We start from the raw sequence: 24,452 nt of genomic DNA on the forward strand, positions 1-24,452 counted from the left end.
GCTGGGCCGCCGCGGACGCGGGAGGCGCCGGGCCCCGCCGCCCCACCCCGCGACCCCGGCCCCGCCGCGCCGCCGGCCGGCTGCTCACCGCGATGACATTGACGAAGGTGGTCTTGCCCGAGTACTGCAGCCCCACGAGCGTGAGCTCCATCTCCTCCTTCCAGAAGAGCGAGCGGAACCAGTCCAGCAGGCGGGAGATGAGCGCCAGCATGGCGGCGGCCGGAGCGACGACCCGGGGCGCGGCGGCGGAGGCGGCTTCCACACGGGCGGGCCTCGGCCCGGACCCCAACGGCTGCTCGGGGCCCGGCGCAACGCGGGCGGAGACGGGCGGCGGCGGCCGAGCCGGGAAGCCGAGCGGTCATGTGACCCGCCCCGCCCCAGCGGGCTCCGCGCGGCCGCCGCCGCCCACGGCAAGAGCGGCGCAGTTGCGCGACCAGGGCGGCCGCCGCCTGCAGCGCCTCCTGCCGGGGCCTCCTGGCAGCGGGCCGCGCGCCGCGCTCCTCGCTCGGGGCGGCTCCGTTCCCCGAGCCGTCGGTGCCGGGCTTCGCGTGCTCGCTGTCCGTCTCCTGTGTGCGAGACGACCCACGCACCGGTGCAGCGGGAAGCTGAGGAGACCCCCAGCACCCTGAGGGGCAGCTTAGACCCCAGGACCCGAGAGCCCGGCGGGCCTGCGAGGGCTCTGCGCACTGGCGGGGACTGGGCCCCGGGTGGGCTTGGGCAGCGGGGGAGCGGGGAGAGCCGCCCCGTTCGTGCGTCGAAGCTCGCACAGGCGGATACGTGCGGGAGCGGCCGTGGAGGGGATTCCGGGGGTCTCGTGCCTGCCCACACCCCTTAACGAGCGGCAGGCGGCGGCCCCGAGCCCCGGACCTGTCGTGCTTGGAGTCACTGAGGGTGCTGACGTGGGGTGACGTCATCAAGAGGCCGGCAGCCTCGGGCACTGCCGGGGACCGCGCTCCCGAGATGAAGCGGGGGAGGATGAAGCGGGGCTTCATCTGAGGCGGGTGGGCGCGGCGGACCGAGTCCGGCGGGGACAGGGGACGAGGTGGGCGGGGCAGGGGCGGAGCCGGGCGGGAGCTGGGGGTCGAGGTGGGTGGAGGCAGGGGCGGGGGCGGAGCCGGGCGGGGGCAGGGGGCCAGGTGGGCTGGGGCGGGGGCAGGGGGCGAGGTGGGCAGGGGCAGGGGCGGAGCCGGGCGGGGGCAGGGGGCGGAGCCGGGCGGGGGCAGGGGGCCAGGTGGGCGGGGGCGGGGGCAGGGGGCGAGGTGGGCAGGGGCAGGGGCGGAGCCGGGCAGGGGCAGGGGCGGAGCCGGGCGGGGGCAGGGGGCTTAGGTGGGCGGGGGCAGGGGCGGAGCCGGGCGGGAGCTGGGGGCCGAGGTGGGTGGAGGCGGGGCAGGGGCGGAGCCGGGCGGGGGCAGGGGGCGAGGTGGGTGGGGTGCAGGGACGGAGCCGGGCGGGGGCTGGGGGCTTAGGTGGGTGGGGTGCAGAGGGCGGAGCTGGGAGTGCCTCGGTGGCCGCAGTGGCCGACGCTTCCGAGTTCTGAACCCGCACTTAACAAATCTATTTTTGCCCTAAACCGCAACACGATGGTTATTTAAAACCAATGACGGGGTGGACTAAGGAAGGAGTCGGCACGCGCCTTCGGGCCGCTCTTGAGTAACCGGTCACCAGCACCTGCACACACGTGGAGTGGGGCGCTTCCTCTTGTGTTCAGGGCTGTGTAGCCTCCATGGCTCGCTGGCAGTTCAGTACCTTCAGCAACAACCAAGCAGCAGTGGGCACCTGGCACGGTGCTGCGCACACCCCTCGGGGCCCTGGCGTCCAGCCGCAGCCCCGCTCCTGCTCCAGCGTCCTCCTGACGCACACTAAGACCCCCGGACCTTGGTCTGGAGCAGCGCTGAGAGAACGGGGACGCAGGATCACCCGCTCACACGTGCGACATCAGGCAGGGCTGGCGGAACCCTCTTACCACCGGAAAGCTGAGGCTTGGGGGGGACGGACTGTAGAATGATCATCTCCCTCAGGGCAGGGAGCAGCTCTGCCTACATCGTCGTGAGGGAGGAGCCGCGCAGCTCAGGGGCCATGCAACCCCGCCTCTCGGGGGTCTGTTTTATTAGCTTCCCCTTTCTCCCAGGAGATAAGAGGTTTGGCCGAAGAATGAGACTGGTGTGCCACACGGTAAGTTTCTACTGGCCACGTGAGGGACAGCAGAGAAGCCTCATCCACAGGACAGCTGGCCAAGTCAAGGAGCCAGAATTCTCCACCGGCCCTGGGCGTCCTTGCAGGGCTGCCAGGGGCGGGGTGTCCGCTCCGGGTGTCCAGGAAGCTGGATCAACAGCCAGCCAGGAAGTCCTCTTTGAAAGGAGCACTCCTGGCTGTTTCTAAGAGGAGCCAACCCCATTCCATGAAAACCCAATCATGACAGATTCGCAGACAGAAGGCAGAGCCTGGGGGTGTGGGGCGGGAGGAAGGGCCCCAGGGTGCAGTCCCAGAGCCTGCAGGAGAGAAACGCTTCTGGGATCACACAGGCCTCCTCTGGGCTCTGGACGCTAAACAGCTGGGTGGCCCTGGGCCAGTCACCTCCCCTCTCTGGGTGTAGCAGGGATGGGGATCCTTGGAGAGACCCCCAGCTAGACTCTGCACAGGTCCTGTCTTCACTGGTGAGAATACAGCCACGAGACACAGGTAGAGGGACAGCTGACGCTTAGCAGTGACTGTGGGCAGCCTCACGACAGACAGGACAGCGCAGTGCTCAGCGCAGGGCCCGAGTGAGACCTCCGAGGAGGCCAGGCATGGGGTGGGGCTGCAGGCGGCGCTCTCCACAGGTGTCCTGGAGCTTCGAGGAGTGAGGAGTGGGCGTGCCGCCTGCAGCCAGGGAGTCTGCAGGGAAGGTGACTGGATTGGAGGGGTGCACGCAGCGAGGGTGTAGGTCGTCCTCGGCTCCCTTCCCTGCCTGCCCGCCTGCCATGCCCACGTGATGCACAGAGGTTTGGATGAGAACCTCCTTTTCTAGAGTCTGAGGATTCCACAGCAGCCCGGCTGCAAAGTTAGAAAGGAGTTCCTGTGCAGTAACGGATAATTCTTCTGAAAAATAGCCGTTTTGGGGCTGGCACTATGGCTCCTCGGATTAAGCGGCCACCTACAGTGCCAGCATCCTGTGTGGGTGGCAGTTTGAGTCCTGGGAGCCCCACTTTGGATCCAGCTCCTTGCTAATGTGCCTGGGAGAAGCAGCGGAAGATGGCCCAAGTGTTTGGGCCCCTGCCACCATGTGGGAGACCTGGAAGAAGCTCCTGGGTCCTGGCTCTGGCCTGACCCAGCCCCAGGCATGGCAGCATTTGGGAAGTGAACCAGCAAATGGAAGACCTCTCTCTCTCATTGTCTCAATCTGCCTCTCCTCCCCTCCCCCCCCCCATAACACTGCCTTTCAAATAAATCAATCTGGGGGGGCAATTTTTAGAGAAGTTTCAGGTTTGCAGGAAACAGAAGAATGCAGTTTCCCCTTGTCCTTTCCCAGCCACGTGTGTGACAGCTGTCAGCCAACATGGCCTACAGGTTACACGAGGCTCACCTCGGTGCCGTGTGTCCTGTGGCTCTGGACAGACGCATAATGTCAGGCACCACCATCACAGTGACGTGCAGCAGTGACAGTAGTGTGTGACATCAACCATAAGGTTTATGGTTTGAGTATCTACAGGAAACAGTGATCGAATGCTAAGACATTCGATGTTCGCTAAGACAAGGATCGTGAACGGAACAAGGAGACAACCACCTGACCAGCTTGCAGGTGAAGAGAGTCAGAGGGTTTGACAGAGCCAGGCCTGGGGCTGAATAGTGCACTCCCAGGAGAACACCCCAAAGTGTTTGTGGGGAAATGGACCTAACTGACAAGTGATGTTTGGTGCAAAACATTTTGAGATCCATTCATAGGTTTTCCATCCATGCATTTTCCAAACTATGAATTGTTTCAAGACCCGGGAAATGCATGGATTTCAAAAAGTTTCTGCACTGAAAGACTGAATCGTGTCCCAGGAACTTGTTGCAAGTGTCCTTGTTTGTGTCGCAGTCTCTCTTCTCTGTAACCCACTCATTAACTGGGTTACTGTCAGGTGCTCTGTGATAAACCTGTCTATGACAGAGAAATCAAAACAGGTGTGTGGCACGGAGGGTTAAGGCACCACCTGTGACACCAGTATCCCATACTGGGGCAAAGGTTCAAGTCCCAGCTGCTCCTTTTCCAATCCAGCTCCCGACTAATATGCCTGGGAGAGCAACAGATGACAGCCCTAGTGCTTGGGACCCTGAGGATGTACACAAGACCGGGAGTCAGGAAGGGATGAAGAGCTGACAGAGCTGATGTTGTGGCATAGTGGGTGTCCCGGCTGCTCCACTTCTAATCCAGCTCCCTGCTGGTGGCCTGTGGGGAGCAGCAGAGGATGGTCCAAGTGTTTAGGTCCCTGACATCCACGTGCGAGACCTGGATGAAGATCCTGGCTCCTGGCTTTGGCCTGGCCCAGCATTGGCCATTGAGCCCATCTGGAGAATGAACAAACAGATGGAAGATCTCTCTCTCTCTCTCTTTCTGGCTTTCCCTCTCTGGCTTTCAAAATAAATATATCATTAAAAAAGAAAAAAGAAATCTGAGGACGGCCAGCACCCACACCATGTGCATTGCTCAAATCTCATCACCTCCCTTTGGACCCAACAGGGCTGAAGGTGAGGCACACCCACTCGTCACGGCACAGCTCAGCTGAGCCTCAGGTCAGACTCCAGGTGCCAGAACACCTTCCTGGAGACCACCCCAGGCACTGCAGCCCTACCCCAAATCCTGTCTCTTTGGGGTCTTCAATCAGGCCCCGAGCATGTCCCCACCCTCTAAGAGGACGACCCCAGCCTGCACGGCGTGGGCCACCCTTCTGCCTTCCAGTAAATCTTGCTCTTCCATCACCTCTGCCTCTGTCTTTAGGTGGTGTTCCCACACCCGGAAGATAAGAACCTCGGCTGTCTAGCTGAGGGGGTCCTCCAAGCCAGCCAGAGCTCTCGATCCCCACAACCCTGCCCCCACATGGGAGACCCAGACACAGTTCCAGGCTCCTGGCCTCAGTTGGGCCAGGCCTGACTGTTGTGTCCATCTGGGGAGTAAATCAGCAGATGGGAGATTCTCTCCCTCCTCTCTCGCTCACTCTTCCTTTCAAATAATAAAGAAGAATCAAAAGCAAAGTGAAACAAAAGAGAAGCATGCCCAGCCAAGGATAGAGACCTCCAACGCTGGGAGACACCTCAGGTTTCCTCGGAGATGGTGGACACCGCTGCGGGGTTGGGGGGGTTCTAAGGACTAGGCGGCCAGTCAGGGAGGCTGGCACGGTGTGTGTGGTAGGGCCAAGCCACTTTCTCCTCCCACGTCTTGCCTGGGCTCAGCTGCTTCCCTCCAGTGGGAGTAGCAGTGTCTACCTCTCCTGGTGCCCACAGGTATGGCCAGCCCTCTGCTGGCCCCCAGAGAATGCCCTTCCAGAGCCCAGCATCTGATGAGCAGGTCCCCTTCCTGTGACTCGGCCTGAAGCTGGGCACACACGCTCAGATGTCTCAGGCAGCAGTCCCCTGGGCCCCCAGCCTCCCAGGGTCCAGGGGAAAGCTCTCTCCCTGGGTTTAGCCTGCAGACAAGAGCTCCCTACCCCAAATCATGCAGCGTGGGGGGAGGGGGAGGGCTGGACACCTCCCCAGAGCCCTTTCAGATGCTGGCTTTCCTGTAGTTTCCTGCCCAGGGTCTGTGACAAGGGGACAACGCCAGGCACAGCAGCCGTGCCGGGAACTGCGGGCAACATGCACACCCTCCCCCCGCAGCACGCAGGCAGAGGTCTCCTGCAACCAGGCCGCCCTGCCCGCCCACCCCCACTGCCCGCACCCTCTGCCTTTCATATCTTCTCCTTGGACAACGTTTGCCTGTATTTTGTTGAAGCCCTAAAGTGACCTTTGACGGCAGAACCCAGAGGCAGGTCTGGAAAGGGGTGATCTAACAGCTCATCCGCCCATCCCCCCGAAGGTGTCACAGGGAGTCCGCCAGCAGGTGAGCCTGCCTGCAGGTGAGTCCCCCCACCCCACCCCATCCCGCAGCAGATGAAACCCCACTCACTGTGCCCGCAGGGGGAGGCCGGACCCGGGCAGCATGTGGAGGACCCTGCAGAGTTTAATCTGCTGCCAAGTCAGCTTCAAAGCCATTAGCATAAAAACCCCCTGTGCAGGTGCACAGGGCAGGCCACAGAAGTCATGAGAATGGCGCCGCACCTCCCACTGAGCTGTGGCCTAAAATAATCTGAGGCATGGAAGCCCGCCTGCAGCGGAAGATACTCACATTCCAGACATAAGTGCTGGCCTGAGAGGTATTTTTATAAAGCCATTTATATCAGGCTGGCCCACTTCCCATCCAGCTCCTTGCTGCTGCGCCCAGGAATGGCCCCAGTCCCTGGATTCCTGCCACCCACGTGGGAAACTGGCATGGAGCCCCAGGCCCTGGGTTCCTCAGGCCCAGCCCCCACCTCATATCCAAGTGACCAAGTCAATGGAAGCCCACTTGCTCTCTCTCTGACTCCAACTTTCAAATAAATAAATCTGAGAGAAAAGAAAATCAAAGAAGGAAGGAAAGAAAGGATCAAAAAGATAATACACACATTCCATTAAAAAAAAAAAGACCTGCATTGTGGCACAGTGGACTAAGCCTCCCCTGCAGCACTGGCATCCTGTATGGGCACTGGTTCGAGTCCTGGCTGCTCCTCTTCTGATCCAGCTCTCTGCTGATGCACCTGGGAAAGCAGCAGAAGATGACGCAAGTCTTTGGGTCCCAGCATACACATGGAGGACCTGGGAAAAGCTCCTGGCTCCTGCCTTCAGATGGGCTCAGCTCTGGTCATTGCGGCCATCTGGGGAGTGAATCAGTGAATGGAAGACCTCTCTCTGCCCTTGCCTCTCTGTAACTCTGCCTTTCAAACAAATAAATAAAAATCTTAAAAAAAATTTTTTTTTAAGCAGCTTATATCCTGAAGAGCCTGATGGGTGTGGAGGCTGGGAACAGCCCAGACGGGCCTAAGGCAGGTAGCCAGCGCCACCCTCAGCACAGCTGCCCCCGCGGCAATGGCTGTGGGTGACCCGTGCATTGTCCTTCCTCGGCAGCGGCGGCACTAGGATCGGGCACCTGGATCAGGCTCTCATTAGCGCGAGTCTCTGGGCTGAGCACTCCAGTCCACGTCCTAGAGCCCTCACCCCGCCTATCTGGAGAGGGATGGAATACTCCCGAGTTCCAGATGCCAGCCAGGGCCCAGGAAGCCAGCTAACTCACCCACTGTTGCAGTTCAGTTTTCCATTTCAAACACTTATTGTCATTATTACAGGCAAACAGCCAGAGACAGAGACGCACACATCTCCTCTCTTCTGGCTCATGCCCTAAATGCCTGCAACAGGCGGGCCTGGGCCAGGTCAAAGCCAGAAGCAAGGACCTCCATCCGGGTCTTCCTGGGGGGCAGGAATCCAGGTCCTAGAGCCATCATCTGCTGCCTCCCAGGGTGTATGTTCCTAGGCACTGGGAGCTGAGCCCAGCCTTCAGCCCAGGCACTCTGATACGGATGTGGGTGTCCCCGGTGGCCGAGCAGCTGCCCCCAGTCACAGTTTTCTGTAGGATTTTGCGTTGGTTTACAAACATGTTGTCTGAGTGCATGCACATGTGTTTATATGTATTTTCTGTTAAGGGGGTTTTCTAAAGTGACGCAAAGTACAACGCGCTACCCTGAAAGTCGCCCTTTGGCACTGGCAATAGTGTAAGCACACTTGTGTCAGGATTTATGATTCTGCCTCATTCCATGGACCAAAACAGTCTCTATAAACCTCAGTTTCTCTGTTATCAACACGCAAAGTTAATCTCTATATGCAAAGCACCTGGTTAGCACTCAGTAGGTCCTCAAGAAATCACAACTGTTGCTGTCACAATCAGCTATCACTAATTAAGATGCACACGGGTTTGCCATGAGAGGAGTTGCATTTTGTTTGTTTTAATTTAATGTGGTTGTCCTAAAGCAACTAAAACCTGCCGTGTGGGTCCAGCGCTGTGGTGCAGCGGGTGAAGCTGCCACCTGAAGTTCTGGCATCCCATATGGGCTCCAGTTCGATTCCCAGATGCTCTACTTCCGATCCAGCTCTGCTACGGCCTGGGAAAGCACTGGAAGATGGCCCAAGTGCTTGGGCTGCTGCACCTGCATGAGAAACCCAGAGAAAGCTCCCAGCTCCTGGCTTTGGATTGGCACAGCTCCAACCACTGCGGCCATCTGTGGAGCGAACCAGAGGATGGAAGACCACTCTATCCCTCCCTCTGCCTCTGCCTCTCTGTAACTCTGCCTTTCAAATAAATAAATGAATTAAAAAAAAAAAAAACCTGCCACGTTCAAGCTGCCTGCCAGCTGTCTCTGGGTGTTCTGCTCTGAGGGCTTGGCTGTTGTGGGCTCCAAGAGACAAAGGAAAAAATACACAGCTGGGAATGGATGTTTAAGGGACTATAATGAGGCTCAGAGAGGCAGAGACAATGCAAAACAAGTGAAACCAAGAGTCAACCTGACCACAGAAGATGCAGAGAGAAGGCTCTGCCCGATGCACACAGCTCTGGAGACCCCTGCTGGGTTCACAGAGGTCCACCGAGCAGCACGAGAGCCATGCGGACACCTGTAGTCCCCCGACAGCCCCCCGCGGTGCTCCTGCTTTATGAACCAGTGAAGTGCCGTTTGCTCCAGCGGTACAGACTGCAAACTGAAGCCACTGATCTTTAAGCTGCTACACAGGTTCTCATTGTTCAAAGGGTCAGAGATTCTGGGTGTTTCCATGTAGAAATGGATGTGCCGTCTCCTGGTAGTTTCTTCTTATCCCCCTGAAACTAAGCAATGACCTCAGAATCTTGCAGTTGGAGCTTGAGTTAACAAACATTTATCAAGTACACAGCACGTGCCAGGTACTGTCCGAGGTTCTTGGGACAGCGGTGAAGAAAATCAAAAGAAGAGAAAAAGCCCTTGGAGTTTCTACTTCCTGTGGAAAAAGCCACGTTGCTGATGATCTGTTTTTGGAGCAGAGCAACCTTTCTATGGCATACACAGTAATTTAATAACAATAAAAATAGCAATTCCTTATGCTTGCTTAACCAATACGAATTGCCTCATGATGTGAGTTAGAAGCGATTTTACGTCTGCATTTCTGAAATTGAGTTAGAACCTGCTCACAGCCCCACACGTCAGCATGAGAAGGGCATCTGGCACGCACTTGTTGCACTCTCTCTAGCTGGGTACATCAGGAATCCTGGGGGGACCGCAGGACCCTGGCAGTCTCAGCTCCCACCAGGAGGGGTCCTAATGCTCCAACAGCTGTTGTCATCATGGCCGTAAGTGAGTCACTCACCACAGGGATGACCCGAGATTTCTAACTGTGGGTGCAGCACAGGTGCCGGCCAATCAGAAGACAGCCAGCTGGGGCACTGGGTGTGGGCATCTGGGGGATGAACCAGAAGACGGATGAGCTCTGTCTCTGCATCTCTGACTCTGCCTTTCAAAAAACTAAAAGTAAGTAAATAAGAAGGCTCTATTCATTGATTCTGCAAATATCCCATGAATTTTAAATATGTGCCAGGTCAGGAGAACGAACACTGTGCTCCTGAGGTCATTATGGCTGCAGACTGAAATGCAGTGTGATGGGTGCTACCATGGAGAGAGACCACTGGGTAGCTTTTCACAGACACAAACACACACACGTGTGCACACACATGTTGCATAAACACGCACGTGCATACACATGCACATGTATGAGGAGTCTTCAAAAAGCCCGAGGAAGATGCATACTATGAAAACACTGTTCAGGGATTTCAAAGTTTTTCTGCACCAAATAAACTCACCTTTTAATTCCATTTTTCAACAACTTTTTGCAAAAAAAAAACAAAAGCTTTATTGATTTATTTATATGAAAGGTAGAATGACAAGAAGAGACAGAGGAAAGTCTTTCATCTGCAGGTTCACTCCCCACATGCAAGAGCAGGGCTGAGCCGGGCTGAAGCCAGGAGCCAGGAACTCCACCTGTGTCTCCCTTGGAGTGGCAGGAACCCAAGCACGTGGGCCATCATCCTGAGGCCTCCCAGGTACCTAGCAGAAAGCTGAATTGGAAGCTGGCAGTCAGTACTTGAACCAAACTCTGATGGGGCATGTCCCAAGTGGTGGCTCAACCAGCGCACCACAATGCCTGCCCATCCACGGTGTTTTTTTAATCATCTTCATATTTATATTATATATTCACAGATTGAAATATGGATTTATATTTATGAATAGCTTTGCATGCCATCAGTAGCCACAGTCCTTTAAGCATTCCTTGAACATTTACTTAACACTACTGAGTATATTAGCTAAATGCAGATGGTTGTGTGCCCAGGCATGCAAGGAATCGTTCATTTGTTTGTATGAGTCCATTTATATGACATTCAAGAAGAGGAAAAACTGCTCCATGGTGACAGAAACAAGACCAGTGCTTATCTTTGGGACATTTTGACTCAGAGGGAGCTCAAGGGGAGACTCTTTGAAGCTACATATTCTAAACATCTTGATTTGGGTGATTATTCCCAAGAACTTTCAAAAGAGGAATTAGCCGGCGCCGCGGCTCACTAGGCTAATCCTCCGTCTAGCGGCGCCAGCACACCGGGTTCTAGTCCCGGTTGGGGCGCCGGATTCTGTCCCGGTTGCCCCTCTTCCAGGCCAGCTCTCTGCTGTGGCCAGGGAGTACAGTGGAGGATGGCCCAGGTGCTTGGGCCCTGCACCCCATGGGAGACCAGGAAAAGCACCTGGCTCTTGGCTCCTGCCACGGGATCAGCACGGTGCGCCGGCCGCAGCGCGCCGGCCGCGGCGGCCATTGGAGGGTGAACCAATGGCAAAGGAAGACCTTTCTCTCTGTCTCTCTCTCTCACTGTCCACTCTGCCTGTCAAAAAAAAAAAAAAAAAAAAAAAGAGGAATTAGACACATTCCTGCCCTCATCTGCTATCATCTACTTGGAAAAGCAAAGATCCATTAAAATTCACCATGGTGGACAGCAAAATGTGCTCACGGTGGTGAGCTCAGATCGGACATCTGGCCCTCACTCGCCAGCGGCCTCTTGTCCTGCGAAGCAGGAGTGCGTAGTGCGGGGCAGGCCTGTAGTGTGAGTTGGGGGAATCCCTCAATGGCACTCTTAGCGTGGGGCAGAGCACCCAGAAGACGTGAGCAACTTCCAACACTTCCTAAAACCTCTCACCGTCATGGCAGCCTGCAAGTCTCAGGCGAGACTTCATTTTCCTGGTACCTGCTTCCTCTCCGACCGAGCCCTGCCCTGCCTGCAGCCCTGACCAGGATGCAGCCACTCACGCAGCCGCTCATCTCACCCCAGGGACAACAGGGCCGCACAGTAATCGGCAGCACTGCAGGGACAAGTGCAGGCAGGCCTTCACCCCGCTCCTGTGGAAGCCACCTCCTTCTCAGGTCTCTGTGGCACAGGGAAACTTCCCACCACCTGACACGGCCGCCGGCCAGCTTGTTCTGTGGGCCGGGCCTGTCTCCCCCTCTGTGGTCGTCGTGCAGCGAGGACTTCTAATTAACGGACTTGGTTTTTCATGGTGAGGCTCACAGCAAAACAGAGGGGAAAGTACAGAGTTCTGCATATCTGCTCCCCCACACAAACCACCTCCCTGGTCAAGAGCACCCCCAGCACCAAGTGCTGTAGCACAGCAGATAAAGCTGCCACTCACAACACTGGCATCCCATATGGGCGCCCATTCAAGTCCCAGCTGCGCCAGCTCCCTGCTAACGGCCTGGGAAAAAAAGCATCAATCGGCCCACGTGTTGGCGCCCTGCACCCACATGGGAGACCCAGATGAAGCTCATGGCTCCTGGCTTAACCCTGGCCCAGGCCTGGCCATTGCACCAATCTTGGGCATGAACCAGTGGATGGAAGGCCTCTCCCGCTCGCTCTGTACATCTTTCAACTAAAAAAATAAATCTTAAAAAAAAAATTTTCAAAGAAGAATACTCCAACCAGAGTGGTCCATTGCCATGAGGGAGGAAGCTAGGCTGACACCAAGATTACCACGGCCACGGTTAGCATGAGCTTCACCCTGCAGTTGTGCGTGCTGTGCACCTGGGGTGTGCCTGTCACCCACGGTGCTGTGCACCTGGGCCGGTGGGTGCACCCGTCACCCACGGTGCCGTGCAGCCGGGCAGGTGGGTGCGCCCGTCACCCACGGTGCCGTGCAGCCGGGCAGGTGGGTGCGCCCGTCACCCACGGTGCCGTGCACCTGGGCAGGTGGGTGTGCCCGTCATCCACGGTGCCGTGCACCTGGGCAGGCGTGTGTGCCCGGCACCCACGGTGCTGTGCACCTGGGCAGGTGGTGTGCACGTCACCCACAGTGCTGTCAGCTGGGCAGGTGGGTGTGCCTGTCACCCACGGTGTTGTGCAGCTGGGCAGGTGTGTGTGCCCGTCACCCACGGTGCTGTGCACCTGGGCAGGTGGTGTGCCCGTCACCCACGGTGCTGTCAGCTGGGCAGGTGGGTGTGCCTGTCACCCACGGTGTTGTGCAGCTGGGCAGGTGTGTGTGCCTGTCACCCACGGTGCTGTCAGCTGGGCAGGTGTGTGTGCCCGTCACCCACGGTGCCGTGCAGCTGGGCAGGTGTGTGTGCCCGTCACCCACGGTGCCGTGCAGCTGGGCAGGTGTGTGTGCCCGTCACCCACGGTGCTGTGCAGCTGGGCAGGTGTGTGTGCCCGTCACCCACGGTGCTGTGCAGCTGGGCAGGTGTGTGTGCCTGTCACCCACGGTGCTGTGCACCTGGGCAGGTGTGTGTGCCTGTCACCCATGGTGCTAGAAGCAGGCAGAACAGTTTTTCTGCCCTAAAAACCTCTGCTGCTCCACCTGCACATCCCTCTCCACAGCCCCGGGAACCCACTGCCCCCCTTCACCATCCCATTTTTCAGACGGTCACGGCAGTGGGATCATCAGCTGGGACTTCAAAGGAGGCTTCCGTGTGCAGCTCCTGTAATATGCACTTCCCATGAAGTGGGGAAGTGGACAGTGAGAGAGAGACAGAGAGAAAGGTCTTCCTTTGCCGTTGGTTCACCCCACAATGGCCACTGCGGCTGGTGCACCGCGCTGATCTGAAGCCAGGAACCAGGTGCTTATCCCATGCAGGTGCAGGGCCCAAGCACTTGGGCCATCCTCCACTGCACTCCTGGGCCACAGCAGAGAGCTGGACTGGAAGAGGAGCAACCAGGACAGAATCCGGCACCCTGACAGGGACTAGAACCCGGGGTGCCAGCGCCGCAGGCAGAGGATTAGCCTAGTGAGCCGCGGTGCCGGCCCCCATGAACTTTTAAAACAGTTTGCTATTTCTTAGAAAGCCTGCCCAAGACTGAGCCCTATCTACTGTCTCACTCCCCACAAAACGCCCGCAGTGGATGGAGGGGGCGTTGAAAGCTGGAAGCTGTGAACTCTACCTGACTTCTTAAGCCATCACCACTACCTTCCAGGGTGCACATTAGCAGGAAGCTGGAGTAGAGAGCCAGGGTGGGGACTCAAATAGGGGACACGTTCCCCTAGCCAGTGTCTTAGCCAGAAGGCAGAATGCCCTCCCACTCCCCACCCGGTGAGTGACTGTGCCGAGGTGTGGGCAGAGTACCCTGGGACTGCCAGCCAGAACAGCCATGACTACCCCAAGGGCGCCCAGTGGGACATGGCACCAGGGACAGGGGCTGTCTGCGAGGCTGATGTCACAGCGGGAGGCAGCCACTGCCACGCCAGGCTGAGTGATGGAGGGACAGGGGAAGATACACACAGACCCTTCTTCCACCCTCTGGCCTCCTGTGGGGAGGGGACTCAGGGACCGGTCCAAGGAGGTCAGCTTCCCCCGTGCAGGGTAGGACCCAGGAGGGTGGAGAGAGCTGGGGGTGGACAGGACACTGAATGATGGGCATTTCCAGCTCCCATAAGCACAGTCACAATTGGTTCACCACTGAAAACCGTTTTCTTTTTATTCTGATTGACATCTGACATTCTGGGGCAGGCTTCTGGTACAGCAATGAAGTTACAGGTCTGAATGCTCACATCCCATATTGAAGCACTTGGGTATCAGACCCAGCTCCACTTCTTTTCGTTTCTTTGTCAAGATTTATTTTATTTGAAAAGCAGAGTAACAGAGAGAGAGAGGGAAAGAGATCTTCTATCCACTGGTTCACTCCCCAACTGGCTGTGATGCTAGGGGCTGCATCAGGCAGGAGCCAGGAGCCAGGAACTCCACGCGGGTCTCCCACACGGGTGGCAGGGGTCCAAGTGTCTGGACCTTCCTCTGCCTTCCTAGGCACTTGAGGAGGGAGCTGGATCAGAAGCAGAGCACCCAGGACCAGGCTAGCCCTGCAACATGGCAGGCTGGCAACATAGGCAGCGGCTGAACCCACTGTACCACAAATGCTGGTCTCCCTTGCTCCACTTCTAATCCAGCTTCCTGCTCACGTGGACCCCAGGAGGCAGCGGGCGATGGCTCGAGTGTCTGGGTCCCTGCCACCCATGTGGGAGACCTAGATGGAGTTCCAGGCTCCTGGCTTCAGCCTGGCCCAGACCCGGCTGCTATGTGCATTTGTTGCGTGAACCAGTAGATGGAAGATTCTTCTCTCTCCCTGCGTTTCTATCCATACATCAGAAACTGTAAAACTTATACACATTTACAGAGCACGGGGAGGCGTTTCAGGGTGTATATGGTGTGACGATCACAGCAGGGTAATTAGCAGACCCATCACCTCAAACACGTACCACTTCCTGGTGAGGGGAATGCTCAAATCCTCTTCCGGCCATTCTGCAGAGTGCATTACTGGCCGCTGAAGTCACCCTGTGGAACCCAGGACCCATTCCTCCCACCTCACGGTGTCTCTGCACCTGACCTCGCCTCCTCTGCCCTTTGCAGACCCTGGTGGCCTCTTCTCCCCTCCCTGCTTCCCTGGGCTCAGCCTCTTGCTTTCCACATGACAGTGAGGTCACGCTTGTGCGTCTTTCCGGGCCTGGTTTATTTCACTCAGCACGATGGCCTGAGAGTTGATTCACTTTATGAGAATGACTGGTTGGCCAAGGAGGAAGCCCTCCATCCCAGTACCATTCTTAGACGCAGACAGCTTACGGTAAATGTTGCTTTGGAGTGAACAACTTCTCCAGTGAAGACGCAAGCTGCCTGGTCTGTTCCCCGAGGCGACTAATCAAGAGTGGACGTCTCTGAGTGACCGTCTGATGGCCCCTCTCTAGAAGAAGGGCCTAGAAACGCACACGAGTAAAACCGAGGAACGAGGGGGTGCCTACACAACGAGGGCGTTCTTCCCCTGACAGGAAGTGACACCCAGTGGGTAGGACAGGGCCACTTTCTGTCACCGGGCAATTGTCACTCAGCCGGATCAGAGACGAAAACAGACCTCAGAAAGGAGAACACCTGGAGTGAAGGCTGAGCATGGCTTGCAGTTGAGATGCCCGTGTCGCAGATGGGCCCAGCTCGGCTCCTGATTCAGCCACCTGCTAGCAAGTGGGTCCCTGACGCCCACGTGGGAGACCTGGATCCAGTGCCCTGCCCTCAGCTTCGGCCCCAGTTAGAGGCCATTGTGGGCTTTTGGGAATTGTGTGTGTGTGTGTGTTATTTCACCTGTCAACACACACACACACACACACACACACATGCAGACTCAAATCCTGGTTCCTCGGAACCCCTGCTCTGTGGGCTGCACACTCAGGTGCAAGCCCGTGCCTGGCAGGATTTCACCAAGAGCCCACATTTCTTCTGTGGATGCCATGGGCCTGGTGCAGGGCTTGGCAGCTGACCTGGATGGTCTCACTGCCTCCTGCCCACCCTCCCGGGAGCTTCCTACTTTCTCCATCTTACAGAGGAAGTGTGGAAGGTCAGGGAGACACCAGGCAACATGACACCTGTGGGAAGCAGACTCAAACTCAATGCTGTGGGAGTCTCTGTGTGAGTCTCCATCTTGAGATGAAAGCCGGTTGTTCCGGTGGAGCCGAAGGCAGACCCTGGTGCCCGGCTCTCCCTCGCTAACCACGGCCTCACCCAGGCCACCCGGGGCGCACACCTCAACCCTCCACCCAGGCCAACACTCACCTGACGGTTTATGAAACTTCTAACCACCAACCTCAATAGCAGAAAAACAATTCCACAGTGCTCAGACACTACCGACTCCCCACTGTCTCTCCTCCTCAGAGGAACCATATGCAACTTTCCATGGCTGTCATCGACACACATGTAATGTCATCTTTGGCTCTTTCACTTACGTCTGTTTTCTGTGGACATTAAAACCCAGACGTAGGACTGTGCCGTCCTCACTCCTGCCTGTTCTCTTTAGGGAGCACTTCAATTCAGTACCAAGTACTTAGAACCTCCTTAGCTGGACGCCTGGCTCCAGATGATGTTCACAGGTGTCTGCACTAAAAATAGCTTATGTTTCTCTTAAAATCCGTACCTACTTATCATTTCATTTGAAAGGTTGAACAACAGTGGGGGTGGGGAGGCAAAGGCAGGAGCCGGACACCCAGTCCTGGTCTCCCACATGGCAGGCAAGGACCCAGTGACCACAACCATCACAGCTGCCTCCCAGGGTGCACGCTAGCTGGAAGCTGGCATCTCCAGTGCAGCCGGGAGTTCCACCCAGGCACACTCAGGTAAGGGATGTGGGCACCCTAAGCAGTGGCCTAAGCACCAGACCCACTGCCAGCCCCAATTTTATAAATGCCTGCAACTCTATTTACACTGTTCAGGAGCTGGGGCACAACACACCTAAACCCCTCCCCAGGACCCTCTTACCCCCCACGCACATCCGAACTGAGATGCAGGCAGGTACACAAGACAGCACAGGCACAGCACATGCAGCAACCTGCCTGCCCACAGGCCCTCTGTGGGGAACCACGAGCAGGCCGACAGCTGGGGATCCCAGCTGACTGAACGCTGCCCTGGCTTGGGCCCGCCCAGCACTCTTCAGAGACAGCTGCGCTTTGCACACAAGGGAACGCACACCGCAGTCACCTGGCCATGGCCGTGAGGACCGTAACTCAGGTCTCCCTAAAAGCTTTGCAGAAATCTCTGTGACGACATCGTCTGGTCTGGCAGCCCAGGTGTTCTGTGCTGCTATCTCACAACCAACGAAGCACAAGCGAGCTCTGCGCCCGCTCGCGGTGGACAGCTCAGGCGTCGTGGGAACAGGGCTACGGCGGGGGAGGGGGGCATTCGGTCTCCTCTGAGGTCCGCAACAAATCAAAACCCACTTGCCGGAGAGGGGCGACTCATCTCCGAGGGACAACACGCAGCGCTCCCAAGGGCCGGGTTTCTCTGCAGTGGTTCTCCTGCAGGGGCCTTTCAGCAGCTCCAAGCAGTGTGGGCCTGTCACAACTCTCACGAGCTCCAGGCTCTGCACAAAGCTGACCACTGTCTGGGTGACACAGAAGAAGTCTGGGCTCTGGCAAGGAACCCCAACCCCATGCACTCGCCCCGGGCAGGGGGACGTGGATGGGGTGGGCAGGGCCGGCTGCAAAGGTCAGCTCAGGGCATAGGGCCGGGTGTAGACGCGGGCCTGAGGCAGCTACCAATTCCTCCTGCTGATCTCACACAAACGCACTGGCTTACACGGGCACCAGCTTCTTCCCCTTCCCCGTCACCCTTCCATCTCACCCAAGATGCCTTAACACCGCCTGTGTTATCCCTGTCAGGGTTCCGGTTACAGAGCAGGAAAGGCAGTGTGACTCACTCGGACCAGACAGTCCCCAGGCGTGCACACAGAACTCGGGGGCCCCTCACACGAACGAGAGAGCCGCACTGGGAAGAAAGGGGGTGTGCTTCCACCTGTGTGGGAGAGCCCCGCCAGGGAGGGGCCGGCACGGTCTCGCATGTGGGAGAGACGGTGCGTGACGTCCTCACACACAGCATTTCTCGGGGTTTAACAAGAGACACTGAGTATGAGACGGGAGAGAGGGAGAGGAGTGCGCACCCACGTGGACTCACAAATCACCCGCGTCCACACGACACACTTCAGCATCCCTGCAGAGCAAGCGGCTCCCACGGTTCAGAGGCGCTGCGCCTCGGCAGCGCCGTGAACCACCACAGCGCGCTTCTGGGCTGCGCCAGCGGCAGAGGTGTCCCGGGGATGGCCAGAGAGGCTGGCTCTGTGCACGGACAGCCTCATCATGAAGCCGGCAGGTGCAGATGAGGCCGGCACGGGCGGAGAGGCTTCTCCTGAACGTCGCGCACACACCGTGCGCTGGAGAACCTCCTCTGCCCTCTGGCTTCTGCCCCGCAGCCCCTCCCCACCGCGGGAACGCGGTCAAGGACCGTACCAGCCAGGACCTAAGAAAAGGCTGGGGCGTCCTGCAAGTGCTGATAACGCCAGGCTAGGGTGTGCCCCCGCAGCCGTCCTCGGGCTGGTACATCCCCCACAGGGCCACGGCCAAGCTGGAGCAGAATTACGAAAACTTAAAAGTCACGGGGTAGAAAGGAACAAGAAGTCACTGAAGCTGCAGTAGAGACAAGTAATGCCCCAACATCTTACACGCTGAAGGTGGCTGTGAGGAAGTGGCACTGCGGAGTAGCTGAGTGCTGAGGAGCAGCTGTGAGAACACAGCACTGAAGAACAAATGAGAGGATGCAGCCCTGAGGAGTAGCTGTGAGGACACAGCAGAGAAGAGTAGCTGAGTGCTGAGGAGAAGCCGTGAGGACACATCACTGAGGAGTAGCTGAGCACTGAGGAGTAGCTGAGTGCTGAGGAGAAGCCGTGAGGACACATCACTGAGGAGTAGCTGAGCACTGAAGAGTATCTGTGAGGACATGGCACTGCGGAGTAGCTGAGTGCTGAGGAGCAGCTGTGAGGACATAGCACTCTGAGGAGCAGCTGACCACTGAGGAGTAGCTGAGTGCTGAGGAGCAGCTGTGAGAACACAGCACTGAAGAACAGCTGTGAGGATGCAGCCCTGAGGAGCAGCTGTGAGGACGCAGCATCCTGAGCAGCAGCTGCCCACGGTGGGAACACATCCCTCCTCACTTTGGCTAGGCAAGCCCATGTGACCCATGGAGGCCAATGGAGTGGGAGCAGAAGTGACTGTGTCATACCCAGATCAAGGCCATGAAGGGGAGCCTGTGCCATGTCCCCTCTCCCCTTCCCCTGGAAGCAGAAGTCGATGGCAGAGCCATGATCGGAGACAAGTCTGGGACCTGGAGGCACTGATGGGACTGCAGTGGCACGGCCTCATCCGAGTGCTGCAGGACAGACACAGGCGCTGTCCAGATCCGGGGTGCCACACCCACTCATACAGCCAACCACGCACCCGAAATACAGGGGGAAGCAGCACTGCACCTGGGCGCCATGTGGTCCAACAGGTGAGCAGCCACCTGGGCTACCTGCATCCCACACCGTTCTGCTTCCAACCCAGCTTCCTGCTGATGTGCGCCCTGGGGGCAGCAGGTGGCGGCTCAGTACTGAGTCCTTGCCACCCACACGGGGAACCTGGGTTGGGTTCAGGGTTTTTGACTTCAGACTGACCTGGCACCAGCTATTGTGGGCAACTGGAGAGTGAACCAGTGGATGGAGAATCTCTCTCTCTCTCTCACTCTCTCTCTCTCTGTATGTGTATATATATGTATTTGTATATAAAATGAAAATGATTAAAGTAAAATTGTTTTCAAAATTGCCTCTCTACTAAACATGCACATTTTTTCTGGTCATTACTCCCTAGCTCAGGGGTGGGGAATCTTTCTTCTGCCAAAAGCCATTGAGTATTTGTTAACACCATTTGGGGGCAATAGAAAATTATCAACTTAGAAATCATCCACCCATAATTTTTTGAATCTTGAGTCCTGTCAATGGTTGACTTGGTGGGGCCAGACCAAGTGACTCTGTGGGCCTCATACAACCGTCGGGCTGGATGTTCCCCACCCCTGCTCTAAGAAGTAGGGTCCAACAACTCTTCACATAGTATGTATTTACATTGCATTAAGTATTATAAGTAACCTAGAAACTAAAGTATAGACGCTCCTGTATATGCAATGTGATTACAACCCAACAAACCCAACATACGTTCAAAACGTCCTAAACTGAGAATACATTTAGGGGCTGCCATTATGACATAGCAGGTTAAGCTGCTGCCTACAATACTGGCATCCCATGTGGGCACCAGTTCATGTCCCAGCTGCTCCACTTCCAAACCAGTTCCCTGCTGATGCACCTGGGAAAGCAGTAGAAGATGCCCTAAGTGGTACTTAGGCCCCTACCACCTATGTGGGGGACCCACGAGGAGCTCCTGGCTTTGGCCTGGCCCAGCTCTCGTCATTATGGTCATTTGGGGCCTGAACTAGTGGATGGCAGATCTCTCTCTTTCTGTAACCCTCTCAAACAAATAAATCTTTTTAAAAAAAGATTTACTACGCCTCACCTAGTGAACACGTGGCGGAGCCCCGCTTACCTTAAACATGCTCAGAACACTCACCCTGGTCTGCAGTGGACAGAATCACCTAACACACAGGCCACCTTGTAACAGCACTCAACCTGTCATGCTGAAGGCAGCACACGACCGGCAGTGGGGCTGACAGGGAGACGTGCCCAGCCACCACCACTCAGCACCGCGAGAAGGCAGCGTACCACACAGGGCTGGCCCTGGAAAAGGTCAAACAAAGTTCGGCACCTATGCAGTGCGGATTGCTTCTGCACCATCATAAAGTTGGAAAATCTCCCACTGTTGTAAGCCAGAGGGTATGGGTTCTTTTTTTTTTTTTTTTTTTTTTTTTTTTTTTTTTTTGACAGGCAGAGTGGACAGTGAGAGAGAGAGACAGAGAGAAAGGTCTTCCTTTTTGCCGTTGGTTCACCCTCCAATGGCCACCGTGGCCGGCGCGCTGCGGCCGGTGCACCGCGCTGATCTGAAGCCAGGAGCCAGGTGCTTCTCCTGGTCTCCCATGGGGTGCAGGGCCCAAGCACTTGGGCCATCCTCCACTGCACTCCCGGGCCACAGCAGAGAGCTGGACTGGAAGAGGAGCAACCGGGACAGAATCTGGTGCCCCGACCGGGATTAGAACCCGGTGTGCTGGCGCCACAAGGCGGAGGATTAGCCTGTTGAGCCGCGGCGCCGGCCAGGTATGGGTTCTATGAAAACATCACGCCCTTTACAGAAGGGACTGGAGCTTCCTCAGAGTTGGCATCCACAGGGGATGGGGTGGGGCTGGTGCAGGAACCCCTCTCCTTAGGTAACTGGGGACTCCTACAGTCATTTCTACTGCACTGAACCATCGAGATTGGGAGCCTGGGCTGGCACTGTGGCCCAGGCGTAAAGCCACTGCCTGCAATGCCGGCATCCCAGATGGGCGCTGGTTCGAGTCTCAGCTGCTCCACTTCTGGTCCTGCTGATGGCCCAAGCCCCTGTGGCCCCTTGACCACACCGGAGACCCGGAGGAAGCTCCTGGCTCCTGCCTGGGCATTGTGGCCATGTGGGGAGTGAACCAGCCAATGGAAGATCTCTTTGTCTCTCCTCTTTCAACTCTGCCTTCCAAATAAACAAACATAAAAAAAGAAAAAAGAATTGGGGGTCAATCCTGGTATTGACCAGCACGTCCCTAACTGACCCAGAGGCCAGCTCTCGCCCCCTAACTCCCTCCAGTGTTGGGGCCCTCTTCGGAACGCCTCTCTCCTGCCTGCTGGGAGACGGGCAGCGGGCACCACCAACAAGCAGCGGCCCAGAGCAGGGATCGCCAGTAGGCCTTCTGCGGGCCTTGCTTTCCCCGCCTGTAGAATGGGCGCGGAAAGAGAACGGCCATCGCCCGACCCGTGTGGTGACGTCACCACACTGACAGTGCCGTCACCCAGCCACTGCCCAGGCGGGAGGGCCTGAGGGGCCAGGACGACGCTCCATCAGGTGCCCACACCCAGGGTCCCCGCTGGATACAGGATCCCGGGGAGGGCGAGGGCAGTGTCCCTCGCCTCGGCCGCGCCTGGCGCCCATGGGCGGGAGCCGCGGTCTCCAAGGCGCACGGGGGCAGAGCGCGGTGGGAGTGCTCTGGGTCCCCCACCTGGCTCTCGGCCAGGCAGCGAAGCCCCCCGCTGCCAAGGAGACGACGACGCGAACGCCTCAGGACCTGGGAGAACGTTCGGCCCCGAATTAAGCCGGCGGGGCGGGGCCGGAAGTCCGCCTGCCCCGAGCCGCCACGCCGGCTTCCGGTTTCCGGTCCAGCGCCTGCGCGCCTGCCTGGCCGGCTCCTTCCCCACCCGTGACGATTTCTGCTGAGTCCGCCGCCGCCCGCCGCCAGGCGCCCCCGCTTCCGTCGGGGCTGTCCTCGGCCGCCGGCGCGAGTCCGGGGCGCCCCCTCCTTTGTCCACACGCCGAGGTTCGGAAAGGCTAACGCGGCAGTGTCGGGCCGGAGCCGCCCCCGGGAGAGGCGCATGGCCGGGAGTCGCGGCCCGGAGGCCCTCTCCGCGCGCTGTGCTCCCGTCTGCCCTGACTTCCAAGGGTTGACGTCAGAGTCGATCGCCTCAACCCAGAAAATGTCTCCAGATCCCGCCCTCACTCCCAAAGCGAGGATGGACCCCTCCCGACACAAAGAGGAAGCGGGGCGGGGGACTCTTCAGGGTGCGGCAGAGGGTGTCTTGTGTTTCCCTTGTGCGCGGACTCTAGGCTGACCACCAGGAGGCAAATGTGCTGAGCGCAGGAGAGGCTTCCCACGGCACACACACCCCCACACGTATGCACACATGCACAAGCACACGCGCGTGCGGTCACATAGGCGTGGGCACTGCACACGTGCACACCCACACACGTATGCACACACAAGCACACACGCGCGTGTGAACACATAGGCGTGGGCACTGCATACGTGCACGCCCACACATGTATGCACACATACACACGCGTGTGCAAACACAGGCGTGCCCACCACACACGTGCACATGCGGACACACGCATGCACACTCGCACACGTGCACGCACACACTCAGGGCAGGCAGCTGTCACGCAGGCGCAGCACCTCTGCACATTCTTCCCGCGAAGCCTAAATCCATCTCCCGTCTGCGCACCCCGGCCTCTCCCTCTGCTTGCCTTCCTTGCCGCGGATCTCCCCTGGAATGGGTCTCCTCTTTCACGTCAGGGCAGACGTGGTCTGGGCTGAGTGTGCGTCTCCATGGCGCGGTGCTGCAGGTTCTTCCTGGTGCCCTAAAGGGACACGGGCGGACCCTCCGCCCACGCACTCCTTCCAACGCGGCACTCACCTCTCTCCCTCTTCTGGGGTCTCCTGTTCTTCCTAGTGTCCGGAGCACAGGCCTGAGGGGTGGGTCCGGGTATGGAGGGGGTGGAGTAGGGGCTTCGGCCGTGCCCCGGTTTGTGCCTGAGCTGGTGGACAGGGAAGGAACCGGATAGGAGCAGGGGGCCAGTCACTAAGCCCTGGAGTCTTGGTGGCTCTGTCAATGCCATCTCCTGCCCCTAAATCTCAAGATGCTCCTGTCTGAAAGGCAGACGCGAGGCCACCATTCCCACTGCCACCAGGCAAGGCAGCGTGGACGGGCAGCGTGGACGCTCCGGGCATGTCCCCTCCACCCTGCGTTTGAGGTGCCTGGCCTTTCCTGGCTTTCCGTTGCTCCTGCTGTGTTCTCTACAACCCCACTGCTAGGGAGAGGAGTTAGGAGGAGGAGAGACCTGCGTTATTTATTCAGGAACTTCAGCCCTTAAAGGCAGCCATTCAAGGCAGAACTTAGTATTCCGGGTTTCTCAGCCTTCTCAGATCTGCCCGAGACAGTGCTGTGCCCAGCTGACCCCCTCATCCCTCCCACAGTGATGATACTCTCATACGGGGCAGTTGCTGGGGCGGGGCAGCGCTACGGCGTAGTAGGTGAGGCCTCCGCCTGTGGTGCTGGCATCCGACATGGGCATCCATCGAATCCCGGCTGCCCCTCTTCGAATCCAGCTCTCCCCTGAGCAGTGGAAGTTGGCCCAGTGCTTGGGCCCTGCACCTGCATGGGAGACCTGGAAGAAGTCCTGGCTCCCAGCTATGGATCAGCCCAGCTCCAGCCATTGCAGTCATTTGGGGAACGAACCAGCAGATGGAAGACCTTTCTCCCTGGCTCTCCCTCTCTGTAACTCTGCCTCTCAAATAAATACACAAAATCTAAAAAAAAAAAAAAAAAAAAAAAAAAGCAGCACTCTGGTGTCCCCCGTGCTGTGTGCTCTGGCTGCTTTTTGTTTGCTCCACAGCCCCTCGGGGCACTATGTGAGACGCTCACGGAGCGCTGGGTCTGACCGCCTGGTGTCCTGTGGCTGTCTCAGAGCAGGAGGCAGCCTCCTGGGGAAGGCGTGGAGGGCAGAGAGCAGACCGGCCTTTCCTGCTCCCTGGAAAGACACAGTCACCCTCGCAGGGGTGAAGCGGAGCGTAGGGTCCAG

The 24,452-nt window shown here is 57.8% G+C and overlaps 1 protein-coding gene and 1 long non-coding RNA gene across 3 annotated transcripts in view; both read right to left on the reverse strand.

The window, feature by feature from the left end:
- ARL8B (ARF like GTPase 8B) overlaps positions 1–851 on the reverse strand; it is a 49,149-nt gene extending 48,298 nt beyond the window's left edge. Inside the window, exon 1 of the mRNA XM_051831924.2 lies at positions 89–851. Within this exon, the coding sequence (XP_051687884.1) occupies positions 89–211 (123 nt within the window). The 5' untranslated portion in view covers positions 212–851. The remainder of the gene's footprint in view (positions 1–88) is intronic.
- A 7,161-nt stretch (positions 852–8,012) lies between these two features.
- LOC103352097 (uncharacterized) lies at positions 8,013–24,202 on the reverse strand. 2 transcript variants are annotated; one of them, XR_011379288.1, is made up of 4 exons: positions 22,096–24,202; positions 20,526–20,692; positions 15,184–15,301; positions 8,013–8,228 (listed from the first exon to the last, which is right to left on the reverse strand). It is a non-coding gene; the product is annotated as an uncharacterized lncRNA (long non-coding RNA). The 2 variants fall into 2 exon arrangements; XR_519630.4 differs by lacking the exon at positions 8,013–8,228 and having other exon boundaries at positions 15,056–15,301.
- Positions 24,203–24,452: the final 250 nt, after the last annotated feature.

The sequence above is a fragment of the Oryctolagus cuniculus genome, chromosome 10 (assembly GCF_964237555.1).
Source record: "Oryctolagus cuniculus chromosome 10, mOryCun1.1, whole genome shotgun sequence".
In the NCBI taxonomy this organism is placed as follows: Eukaryota; Metazoa; Chordata; class Mammalia; order Lagomorpha; family Leporidae; genus Oryctolagus; species Oryctolagus cuniculus.